We start from the raw sequence: 12,830 nt of genomic DNA, 5'->3' as shown, positions 1-12,830 counted from the left end.
GAGTGCCCTTCTGGGTGTGCCTTCTGTCCCAATGTCCCCAGTATTGTCACACCCGCCTGGTCCTTCATGTTCCACACGACTTTGTTCTCCTCCCAGTCCTGCCCTGTCCTGCAGCCCAGCGGGACACCATCCTCCCAGCAACCTGCAAGGCCTATACCCCCGACACACACGTGTCCCCACACACATGTCCCCCAGCACACATGTCCCACACATCCACACACATACATATATCCACACAAATGTCCCACACATACATCCCCTCTGACATACACACGTGTCCCCACACACACACACACCTGGCTTTTCTACGCAGGGTCCACCCCCGGAGTGCTCAGGTGTGTGCCCCTCCCCCACCCCTGGAGCAGGAGGAAGCCGCAGGGGTCCAGCAGGTACAGGGCTGACCAGCCAATGCCAAAGCCATGGTACCCAAACTGCTACTCCACTCCCAGGCCACCCCACCAACACACACTGCACACAGCACACCAGCAGAGCTGACAGGCTGCTGTTGGCTCCTGGAATGGGGTTCCTAGAGCATAAGCTGGGAGGGGCCCAGGATGGATCCCACGTGGACGGACCCCCTGCCTGTCCAAGGTTTCCCTGTGGTCAGCTGTCCACGCTCGGAACAAGGACAGGCGACCAGGCCTGGACGTCCTCCCATCCCCATCACCCCCCAAGGTGCAGCCAGGGGGATGAGTCGTGCAGTGCCACGGGTGCCCCTCTGCTGTCTGCTGGGCAGGAGGACGACCAGCCCTTACACCTCGCAGGGCAGCTGACAGCACTGCTGGAGGAGGCCTGTCCTGGCCCTGCGCAGGCCGGAATGGCCCTCCGGGCAGGGACAATAAATCCAGCCCATTATTTTTTACGAGCCTCCCACCCCATAAACAACTCAGGCTGGTGAGCCGGCTTCACGCCCTCCTCCTGGCCTGGCCCCAAGCCAGGGGCACCCCAAAGTGGAAATGCCCCCTGCCTCCTGCGGAAGAACCTTGAGGTCTCCTGGAGTGGACATGCCGCAGGCCTGGGGTGGGAGGTGGCACACGGAGGGGACCAGGCCAACCAGGTAGGAGGCAAATAGTCGTCTCTCATGACAGAATTGTTGGTGAGAACTACAGGGATGTCTGGGACAGGGTGTGCCCACTAGCCAAGTGGCTGGCATGAGGTCGGTAAGGCTGTGCCAAACCATCACCGTACGCTCCAGTGAGCCAAGCTCTGTGCCCAGATGTGGACACAGGTCATCAAACCCAGAAGTGGCCGGGGCCCCGGGGCTGCTCTCGGCCCCGTTCCACAGGTGGGAGAGGGCACAGGCATGTCTGAGCGCCTCCCAAGACCAAGGGCACTGGACAGACAAACAAAGAAAGAAGGTGTATCATGCCAGGGCCCCCAGGGACACGGGGCATCCCTGCCTCGATGCCCCACCCCCTGCCCACTCCAGCTGAAGCCTCTGGCTGCTCAGGCCCTGCCCCAGACTGCCCCACAGGTGGCGGTTCGGGTCTCAGCAGCTCTGCTTGCCACAGTGAGCCCCCAGTCCCTTCTGTTGGCTCTGCTCCCCCAGAACACGGTACCTCCACACAGCAGCCCAACCCCTGCTGGTTCCTCAGGCAGTCTCCAGCCCTGCCGTGTCCAAGCTGCACCCCAGTCTCCCAGTGCGGCCCTTCGTGTCTCTTTCTCCCTCAAGGGCAGCTTTGCGCCCCCTGTACCTCTGGGGTCCAGTGTGGGGCCTGGCAGGGATCCTGCAGCTGGAACAGCTAAAGGGTACCCAATCTGAGAGGACCCCTCCAGGATGCAAAGCAGGCCGGCTTGCCTGTTCTGAGAGGGCAGGCCTGAGGCCTCCGATGTGTTTGGCCAAGGTGGGTTTGCCCCAGGCCTCTGGACCCCAAGGCAGGCTCTCCGGGACCCCAGCTCTGCTGCACAGGCCCCCGGGTGTGAGAAGCCCTGCAAAGCCAGGAGAGCACATTCAGAGTCACTGGGCAGGTGCCTGCTCGGCTGGGTGGGCCTGGGCCATCTGGAACAGAACTTGGGCTGACCGCTGACCCAGCAGCTTGTCTGAGCTGTCTGGCACTTCAAGGGCGGCCATGGACAGCCAGGCTGTCCCCAGCCCCAGGCTTCCTTTGGAGTCCCTGTGGGGGTAGGGGTAGGGCTGACGATAGATGACACAGGTGCCCATTTAGACTGAGATCTCAGACACAAAGTAGTGTTAAGTGTGACCTACCCTTAGCCAGCACGTGCTCCACCGAGTGCTGCTCCTGACCTGAAGCCCACAGTCACGGGCCAGTCTGTGGCCTTACTTGCTGAATCTTAGAAAAAAGACAGGCCAAGAAATCTCTCCGCCCCTTGGGAAGGACAGGCAGGTCATGCAGGCGTTCTAGAAGCAGCCCTCCACCCGAGACTTGGACTTGATCGTGGCGACACCTAGTGGTCGGTCAGGGAACTGACAGGAGGCAAGAGAGGCACTGCCCAGACCTTTAACCTCCCCAAGTCACAGCAAACGGCCAGCGGTGTGAATAGAGCTGGCACGGGTCATGGAACAGAGCGATGCCACCCTCGCGGGCATCACTGGGCAGCCTCTGCAGACCTCGTCGTCAGTCTGTACAGACAGCTCGTGTTCCTCCCCGTGGCAGGGCTCGGACCACCTCCCATTCGTGGAGAAGGCTTCCCCAAATTCCTCAGGCCTGGAGACAGGAGCCGAAGGTGTGAGGTCCAGCCCGGCTCGGTCCAGCCCAGCCTGGTCCAGGTTCTTGTGTGGCACAGCCTCAGCCTGTCCATCCATTCCCTCCATGTGCCCAGCCCCTTCCCACCCTGGGAGCAGCCCTGGCACTCGAAGGTGTTCTCAGACTGAAGATGAGCCTGGCAGAGGTGGGCCAGAGCTGCACACAGGTGGGACTTGATGGAAGGCTGATTGACAATCCCCAAGGTGGGGCAGCAGTGCCTTGTGGGCACCCCTGCCAAGAAGGGGTGAGCTAGGATGTTGGGGTCACACAGGCGCCCTGTGCTGGCTGCTGCGTGGCCCAGGCAGGGCAGCAGTGTGACTTGCTGAGCGGAAGAGCAGAGGCTTTGCCTGGGTGCTCCTTTAGTTTTCCAGGAAGTCCCGGCATTCCGGCCCGTCTCCCACAGAGACATCCCAGAAAAGACCAAGGCTGGTGCCATGGGTGTGGGGGAAGGGGAGGAACGGTGAGAGGAAGAGGAGTGGGCATAGTGGAACAGCTCCACAATCCGTGCCTCCCTAAGGGCCCCTCCCCTGCCTAGCTCCGTCCTCTCTGGGGTCTCTTGGCCCAGGGAGAAGGGTCATGGGAGGGAAGACAGGAGCAGTCAAGTGCCCTGAAGGGGCTGTCAGAGCTGCCGAGCACTGGAGGGAACCGGGAAGGGGCCCTGGGGAGTCGGGCCCCTGCTCTCCCAGCCCAGTTGGGTGCCCTGGGCACATCTCTCCATCTCTCCAACCCCAGCGTCCTGGCTGTCAGCAGGGCCTGCAGGTACACCCCATGCTCCATCACTGGGATGTTCACCAAGGGAGGATGCAAGGAGCATGGCCTGGGGCCTGGCCCAGCACAGTTCCGGAAAAGCAGAGGGCAGCAGCAGGGACGGTCCCTGGGGGTGGCTGGGCTTGTGGTCAGCCGGGGCAGGTCTAGGACAGATCTGGGTGCCAGCTGATGGTACCTCACCAGGCCTGGGATTTGCCCCAGATGTGATGGGTGGAACCCCATGTGTCTGCTGAAGCTAGACAGTGGAAGGAGAGACTCCACCGCACATGGTGAGCAATTAGTGTGCATGGCAGCGAGGCCGGGGCCTGCAGGCTGCGCTGTGCCCCAAGCGTTGGCCCTGTTCCCAAAGTCCCAAGCCCAGGCCCCTCCCCAGCATGGCTGGGTGAGGGCATTGCCCCCGCGAAGCCCCTGGCTGGCGAAGGCTGGGGGTACAGTGCATGATAAGATAGTTTTAAGGAGTCTGTCTAGTTCTGTGAGCAAGGGGAGGACAGGGGCTGGGGCCCCCAGGGAGAGGGTGGATACAAGGAGGGCTTCCCAGAAGAGGCGGCACCCAAGCAGAATCCCACATTGCTATTCAGAAGCGGCTGTTCAGTGAGCAGGGGTGTGTCCAGGTGGGAAAGTACATTCCCAAAACAGGTGTCATCACCATGGGCTCACCCGGGGGCCACGAGGGAGCCAGCCCGGAGAGGAGCGGAGGTGTGAGGGCTAGGAAGGGCCTCGAGCGCCATGTCCTGGCCGGGAGGCTTTGAAGGAGATTGTTGACAGCACGAAGACAGTCATGCTTGCCCTGTAGAAAGTTCCTGTGCAGCTGGGGCAGGATGGAAACTCAAGCTGAGCAGGTCAGGTTAAGAATCCGACTCTGCCGGCCCGTCCTGAGCACCTGCCCCGTCTCAGCAGCTCCCGTGGCTGTGGGGTAAGCTGTCTGCCCCCCAGTCTCCATGCCAGGCCAGCGCTGGGCCCTGGAGAGGTGGGACTGAAGCCCCCAGTGGATCTGAGGAGCTGGGAGATGTCACCCCATGGCTGGGACAGGGCAAGGTGGGCAGTTGGGGGCCGTGGAGAGAAGCATTTGTTAACACGGAGCGGGGAGAGAGTCCCAAGGCAGGGACGGAGTAGAGGGCTGTACGGGCTCAGAACTGGGCAAGCCAGAACTTGAGAAGGGAGAGCCTTCAGAGTGTGCCCTCCCCGTGGGCACCAAGCACTCCATGCCCGACCAAGTCCCTATTCTCAGCGAGTTTCCCACCTCGCCGGCTCTCCTCCCTTGTCAAGGGGACAGCCATGCCTGCCCTGCCAGGTGCCCTGATGCTCTGAGCAGGCGCTCCTGCGTGTTCTGGAAGTGCAGCCCAGCGTGGCGACCATTCAGGCCCTGCCCTAGCGTGAACCCCCTCCATCCCCAGCTCTATGTCTTGACATTCCTGTCTGTTGCATGGGCACCACAGCACACCACCTCTCCTGGGCTTGTCCTGGGGACGTTGAGAGAACACGAACCTGCCACATGCACAGCAGAGCAGGGCGCGCCCTGGCAGCTCCCGGGCAGTGCGGCTGTGTGGTGGTCACCCATACCCACAGCCCAGGCCCCGCAGCCCTTCCCGTCTGTCTTGTCCCTCACAGGGCCTTTCTGAAGGCTCCTTTGGTCCCCTCGGAAGTTCACGGGAGCTATGTTTGTGTTTGTTTTCCCTGCGTGGCCTGGCCAGCCAGCCGAGCCTGGGTTAGGGAGGGCAGCCGCCTCCGGCTCCACCTCCCGCCTTCGGCCCAGTTCCCTATTGATGAGGTGAAAGGAGGTGGGGGAAGGAGCAACAAGGTCATTGTTCTTTTTGCCCTGCTCTGCCGTTCCGGCTGCTGGTCCTCCCCTGGTGCTTAGGGGACAGGGGCATGAAAAGTGGATTATTGATGCAGTCACCATAGCAACGACCCTGGGAGGCACACACTCGGCTTTGTCATCCAGGTCCCGGGGGCAGACCAGGGTTGGGGGCGCAGGGCTGTGAACGCCTGGGAACTCTGCTCAGAGTGGGATGTACACAGGCCTGCTGGGGCTCTGTGCTCCTTGCACTGGCGTGAGAGAGTGTCCACAAGTGACAGCCTGTGTGGATGGGCTCTGGTGGTAAGGAGGGGCACTGTGGGTCCTGCCGGAAGGTCCAGAGAACGCCAAGGCCTGGGGGCGGGCAGGGCCACTCCACCCTGCCTCTGACCAGGTGTGGCCAGGTCTCCTCCCAGCATATCCTGTGCTTGGGTATGGCACAGGCCATGGCCACTCCCCAGGCTTGCTGCGAAGGCACAGTCAGGACCCTGGGCCACATGTCCACAGGACCTGAGAAGCGCCCAGTCCTGCCTTCCTGCCCGTGCCCCTCATCCCCCTCACCAGCTCCCTCCGCCCTCCACTTGTTCTGCCACTGAGATCCTCTGCTGCAGGTGTGTCCCTCCACCACTGATGCCCTGCCATGGTGCCCACCTGCACTGGTGTGACCCCTGAGGCTCAGGGTGAAGGGAGCTTCCAAGGTCACATAGCACATGGCAGTTTTTGAGTGCAGCCCTGGTAATGTGGCAGCAAAACATCAGTGCCTCATGTGCCCTGGACCATCCTGGGCTGCCTCGGCGGCACCATGTCCACATTCACAGAACGTAATTCGGTTAGGATGGGATACATCAAATTAGCTTCGACCTGGCGGAGGGCCCGCCAGCCCGACAGGCACCAGGGTTTCTGGGAAGGAGTCTGTTTCAGCTCACTTCCCCCTCACAAAGAGAGGGTGAGCGAGGCTTTCCGGCCAACGCCTCCCTCTGCGCTTCTGCCCGCATCTCAGGCAAGGCAAGTGCCGTGGGCCCGGGGCAGGGGTGGTGCTGGGCCCTCGGCCCCTCGGTCCTGAGGCTCTCAGAGACCTGCTCAGTGCCAACCCTGGGCTGGACCTCCAGCCCCTGCTCCTATAGCAGACGCACGCTGGCCTCAGTGAGTCCTCGAGTGTAGCCCGGTGGGAGAGCCAAGACCAGCATCCCTGCATGTGACTTGGGGCCCCCAGCCCCCACCTCAGAGCTCCCAGGGGTCCCAGGGTTGCCCTGGATTGGGGGCGGAGGGCAGAGGGACTGAGTGGTCAGTACCCAGAAGCCACAGGTAACCTCCAGACTGGCGGTCCCCTCCACAGAAAGCAGGTGCCTCAGGAAGTCACCGTAGTCCAGAAGCCAGCCTTACACGCCAGGTGAGCTGGGCTCCCTCCGGCCTGGCTGTGGCAGATCTGCGAGGCTGCCCTCATGGGACCACCTCCCCTTGTTTTGAAAAGCAGTTTTTCACAAAAATGAATTCTTTATGTTCACCTGGTAGTTATTTTTGAGTAAGTTCCGAAGTCCACATTTCCTTCCTGCTTTCTGGTGTAGTAGGCACCATCGGCTGTGACGGTGAAGTCCGCCTCTTTCACAGTGCAGCGTGGGCAGAGCTCCTGAGGGCAGCCCGCTGAAGACCCCCAGGGCAGGAGGCAGGGGGCCTGGGAGACTGTCTGGGGTCTTCAGGTGACAGCTGGAGGCCCAGCCCCTCCCCTTGCCCCCGTAGTTACCAAGAGGACTCACCCCGGGGCCTGTGAGCCTGGCTCCTGCAGGTAGGGCCCCGTTGCCAGCCAGCTGGGGCTGTGCCACCGTGGCCCATTACTGAAGTCCATTTTGCTTGACTTTAGTCTACTGCTGGGGGGGAAGGGGGTGGGCGGGGTGGACACATCATGGTTTCTAAAGTGTCATTCTCCAGTTCTGGGTTCAGGGACCTGTTGGTTCTCCTAGTGACAAATTTATGGCTGGCGATGATGAGCGGGGCTATTCATAAATTGTGCTGTGTTGGCTGGGAAGAGGAAATTTGATCTCCCTTTCTCCATCATATCAGTCTGAGCTACACAGGCGCCCCAGCTCATCCCAGCCCAGGAAGGAGACACAGCTGCTCACAGTATCAGGCCTCTCACCCCAGCCGTGGGACAGGCCTGGAAAAGCAACACGGTCACTGGGGGAGTCATGGGGAGCAGAACCCAGGAGTCCAGATGCTCTGGAGCACTGAGGGGATGGAGAGAGGCCGCTAGCTTCACCTAGGGGAGGCAGGATGAGGGCGGGAGGGTGAGCAGAGTGTGGAGTGTGGGGTAGGAGAAGGAAGCCCCGGCTGGGCTGGAGGGCCAAAGCAAATGCTCAAGCAGGGCGCCCGGGATGAGCCCGGGCCCCAAGTCCACCACTCAGCCTCTGCCCGGCTCCCTCATGCACGCAGAGCAAGGCGCCTACCCTCACCCAGCGGAGACATCCACACAGAGCAAGGCGCCTGTGGAAACCAGGCCTGACACATTCCTGTCTGTAACCTCGTTTAATCTGTGCAGCGACTCCAAGAGCCAGAGCTTGTCGAGCAGGGCACTCCGGAGGGCAGGTCCTGCTGCCCGGCTTCACCGTGACTTGTGAGAACCCATGAACCCACCACATGCACACTTGTCCCCTAGCCCGCCTTCAGTAACACCTCGCCAGCAGCCCCAAGTGGGCCAGCTTGGGATAGTCACAGCAGAGAACTCAACAGATGCTGCAGACCAACCCCCACCAGCCCCTGGGCAATTCACGCCTCTGTCTGGGAATTAAGTGGGTGGGTCCTGTGTGCGTGGACTTGCAGTGGCCTGGAGGACTCTGCCAGTTAAGGTGTTTGCTTTTGCTGCAACCCCCTCCCCGACCCCCTTCACTGGTAACAGTGTCAATCTAACTGTGATTTGTGCAAATGAGAAGATCCACCTCCAGCTGTAATGACGGCAGGGACCTCGGGCGAATTAGGAGTTAGGGTGCTGGGCCAAGCGTGGCCCTCATTCTTTTTTTTGTTTTGTTTTGTTTTACCTCCAGGAGATTTTTGCCTTTATTTTAGCTGCTGAGGTGTTTTTTTAGATGCTTGCATATTCTAACTTTCCACACACCCGTGTTAAAAGTGGACAAGGTCAAGACCGACCCCTCGCCTGGAAGGAGAGGCCAGCGTGTCCCCTGGGAAGAGAAGATCACCTGTGTTCCCACTTCCTCCCCCCAAAGCCAGCTCCACTCCCCTCCGAGCTCAGGGCAGACAGAGATGACCGCTGCGTCCCAGGGCCCATGTTTTGGCCCCACAGCAGCTCTTCCCTTCAGTTGCCTTTGACCTCTTGCTGGACTGGTGACCACGTGGCTCTCACCCTCATAAATTCTGGAAACTGCTCACCACTCCCCAGTAAGCTAAACAGCAGCCGGGGCCTGAACACACAGTGAGCAGAAAGGAAAGGCAGGCTGTGTCCACTGGGTGCGGGGTACAGAGGAGGGGGTCGTGCTGACCAGGCCCGCCCTGCCCGCTGGCCAAGAGCCCCCCTCCGTGGTCCTGGGCTGTCGTTGGCAGTGGGGCCCCAGAACGCTGGACCCAGGCCCAGTGACTTGCCCTCCTCCTGAGTGAGACCCAGGTGGACGTGTGTGTGTGCGTGTGCACAGCTTGGTAAACTGAGAGCAAACCGTCTGATGGTTCAGAGCCTGTCGCTTTGCAGCCTAAATGTTCTCTCTCCCTCCCTCTCTCTCCTCTCCCTCCCTGGTCCCCAACCCCGCTCTTGTCTCTTCCCAGAGGGTATGAACTGCATGAACAAAGAGCATGGCTGTGCCCACATCTGCCGGGAGACACCCAAAGGCGGGGTAGCCTGTGACTGCAGGCCCGGCTTTGACCTTGCCCCAAACCAGAAGGACTGCACACGTAGGTAGCTGGAGGCAAATGGGCCTGACACCCCCACGCGTCTCCTGTCATTGCTGTGGGAGAGGGGGGGGTCCGTCCAGCCCACCGACAGTGTCCAGGGAGGGTTCTTAATCCCATGGGCTGGAAAGAAGGGCAGGACCCCCTAAGGGGGCCCAGGGACAGGGTCTTGAGGTCTCCTTCACCTGGCACGACCTCAGGAGCCAGGCCAGGTCTTGCAGGGGTGGAAGGGCTGGACACAGAGCTCAAAGGTCCAGGTTTGCTGACGGGCGGTCAAGAGTATGAAAAAGGGATAGGTGAAGAATCAAAGGGGGGGAGGTGAGACGAGCTGCGAAGGGGCTGACGCTCTGTGCTGAGCTGGTGGCAAAGCCAGGATAAAGGACCAAAGCTGGCCGCTGGGTAACACCCCAGGGGCAGTGGGGCTGAAGGTGGACCCTGGCCAGAGGACCTGCGTGGACCTGCAGCCTCACAGCACAACCTCCAGCTACCCTGAAAGAGTGGGAATGGAAACAGAAGGACAATGGCTGAACCACTCAGCCGCTGCGTGGGAGCTGTGGCCTCCACGGGGTGCCCAGAGCCACTTAGCCACATTGCATCTATCCCTTGTCTGTTGGGAGTTACGGGAGACTGTGCCGTGCTGAGTCGACTCTCTGATGGAGAGACATAGATGGAGGGTTTCCAACCCAACTCTTCATGGAGAGTACCCCTGACCGCAGCTATGGAGAAGGGACGCTGAGGCTGGAGTGGCCGTCCTCGGGCCTGAGACAGCCGGCCCCGTGACCTCGTCCTGTGGCACAGGGGCTCCCGCCAGCCCTCACAGCCTCCTGCCGGCCCCCCAGCAGTGCAGACAGTGCCCCCCTCGTCCTGCAACACAGGGGCTCCCACCAGCCCCTGTTGCCTCGTCCCATGGCACAGGGGTTCCTACCAGCCCTCATGGCCTTCCGCTGGCCCCCATGGCCTTGTCCCGTGGCACAGGGGTTCACATGAGCCTACACCAGCCGCTGTCCATGACCCATCCAGTCCCCAGAGGGGGTAGCTGGGTCTGAGGCGTACACCAGCTCTACTCTTGGTTCTGGATCTTTCCTTGGGACAGAGAAGACAAGTGTATGGGCCATCAGCAAGGGCACGACCAATGGGGTTCGGCACCAGCCAGGACCCATACAGCACCCCCGCACACACACCACTTCTCCATCTCAAGATTCCTCTAGCTGCAGACGCTTGCCCTGGATCTCCTCGTGGGACAGACCATCAGCGGAGCAGTGGGGGACTGCCAGGTAGAAGGCAGGTGGGTTGCTCGAGTCAGAGGTCAGGCGGATGTACGTTCGGAGCCAGGCAGCAGCTTGCCGCTGGGAGTACTGTCGGCCAGCATGACAGGAACCAGTTTGCTACCCAAGTGTGTGACCCACCTGGAACAGTTTGCTCAGGACCCTCTCCTAAGGAACTGGCCTGGTCTGAGAAGACAGGGCTACGTGAGTGACAGGGATACCCCAGCCAGCCCCCAGCTTGAAGACAGCCGAAGCCCTGCTCTGACGCTTGCTGAGTGGCTGCCCATTGCCAGGGTGTAGAACACCTGGCTAATTGGCAGGGTCACAGAGTGCATGTCAGCCACGGAACCAGGCCAGTACTCGGTTAGGGCTCAGGTGTCCCCTGCTGTGTCAGCTGGGCCAGAACCAGGGTTCCTCGCCTCTTTGGACCAGTGGTCACACCAGCTCTCTCCCCGCTGCAGCACCAGAAGGGTCTTGCCCGTCCTTGCCTCCCAGAGCCCAAGGCTCCAGTGTTCCCCTGTACACGGGGGTTTCGGAGGATTCATGGGAATGCAAGGTAAACTTACGTTGGGTCAAAATCTTTGAAATCCATGTGCAGTTTCTTCCTAATATATATTTCTGATGAATTTGTAGAAGCCCCCTGTACCAGCTGAAGGCTTTCCAGATGCTGGGAGGCTGGCCCTTGGGGGTCCCCATGGAACAAGACACAGCCATACCCAGAGGCAGACAGATGCTCCCAGGGCCCAGGGCTGCCCTGGCTGTCCCCTGGCCGGAGTGTGTACACTCTTCCCCTGAGAAGAGACCACCAGAGGGGGGTGGGCTCCACCAGGAGTATGAAGAGAGTGCACGCCAAGGCAGGACCAGCCCCGGCTGCACTGCTGGAAGTGGCGTGCAGAGACTCCCAGGGAAACAGGAGTCAGTCCAGAGGCACCCCGGACACCAGGGTCTGAGCTGACCCACGTCTGCCTCGAGCCTGTCTATAACTGCCGCACCTGCTGTGGAAATCACCTGGGACCAGCCGCACAGGACCATCCGTCATCATTGAGAACGGATGTGGCCAGAATCCTCGGTCAGCCGTCACTGAGGAGTGCCGAAGACACGCAGCGACCAGAGTCAGCTCTGAGAGGGCAAAGCTCTGTCCTGGGGATCATTACCCAGCACTCCCCATGGGATCCCGGCACTCCTGTGGGCCAGCCAGTGCTCCCTGTGAGCCAATCGGGACTCTCCGTGGAACACCCAGCACCCCCCCTGGGCCAGCCAGCTCCCCATGAGACACCTGGCAGCCCCGTGAGCCAGCCAGATTCCCGTGGGACACCCAGTGCTCCCTGTGGGCCAACCAACTCCCCATGGGACACCCTGCACTCCCTGTGGGACAGCCTAAGAGAACATTGCTGATTTGGACTCCTAGAGCTCCGCGGCCCTTTGCACCACAGTCCGAGATTGACTCACGTAATTGATCATCGCCTGGGTTTTGCTAAGTAAATGAAGAGTGGAGGGATTCTGTGCAGATGGCCCAGGCATCCAAGAGGACGCCCTGCACTGTCCCCAGGGCCCAGAATGCCACATGAAGCTGCCTCACCAGCCTCATGAAGCAAGGGTTCTCTGACAACCCCAACGACCCTGCAACACACAGACCAATTGTTGGTCACCTTGTGCTGCAGCCACGAAACTCGCCCTGGAGGTGACGATGCGCTTTCCTGCCAAGGTCAGCCCACATGCTACCTAGACTGGCTGCCTTGTGTTCAGCCGCCTTGTCAGCCAACCTACACTGCACTTCTGCCATGCAGGATGTAGTGGGTAAAGCCGCCGCTTGCAACACCAGCCTCCTATATTGGCACAAGTTTGTACCAGCATGCCCCACTTCCCGCCCAGCTCCCTTCTAGTGGCCTGGGAGAAGCAACGGAAGATAGTCCAAGTGCTTGGGCTCCTGCCACCCACGTGGGAGACTCAAATGAAGCTTTGGTCTGGCCTGCCCTGGCCATTGTGGCAAATGGAAGACCTCTCTTCCTCTTCCTCTCTCTCTCTCTCTCTCTCTCATTTTGTATCTTTGGCTTTCTGAATAAGTAAATAAATAAATAGCAGAAACCTACTTTGTGTTGCTTCTAAAGCTGCACCTCAAACGGCCTTCATCCATAAGGATCTCTCTGGGAGGGTGGGGACTTTCAGGGTCTGAGATGACCTCAGGCACATCTATGGGGACAGTCTCCCCTACGCCCCAGGACATCACACAGCGCTAAGGAGATGGAGCGTCACTTCGTGCCCCGATTGCCGAGCAGGCCCGGTTTCTGGGGAGCAGCAGGGACAAGTCCCAGCCCAGGGAGGGTGAGACCGTCTGGCTCAACTCATCCACAGTGGCTGCATGCTCCAGCCTCGCGCCAGCTCTGCCCAGAGCCCAGCAGCCCAGTCCAC

The 12,830-nt window shown here is 60.7% G+C and overlaps 1 protein-coding gene across 3 annotated transcripts in view; it reads left to right on the top strand.

Moving 5' to 3' along the window:
* The window catches only part of SCUBE1 (signal peptide, CUB domain and EGF like domain containing 1), an 85,812-nt gene that overhangs the window by 37,961 nt on the left and 35,021 nt on the right, over positions 1-12,830 (top strand). For 2 of the 3 annotated variants that reach the window (XM_040991456.1, XM_040991449.1), the window contains exon 5: positions 9,034-9,159. The exons of the other annotated variant lie outside the window; for it this stretch is intronic. In XM_040991456.1, coding sequence (XP_040847390.1) covers positions 9,034-9,159 — 126 coding nt within the window. The remainder of the gene's footprint in view (positions 1-9,033; positions 9,160-12,830) is intronic. 3 annotated transcript variants of the gene reach the window in all.

This window comes from Ochotona curzoniae, unplaced genomic scaffold, assembly GCF_017591425.1.
Source record: "Ochotona curzoniae isolate NIBS_2020 unplaced genomic scaffold, NIBS_Ocur_1.0 contig_1014, whole genome shotgun sequence".
Lineage (NCBI taxonomy): Eukaryota > Metazoa > Chordata > Mammalia > Lagomorpha > Ochotonidae > Ochotona > Ochotona curzoniae.
This window is presented reverse-complemented; position numbering and strand designations above follow the sequence as displayed.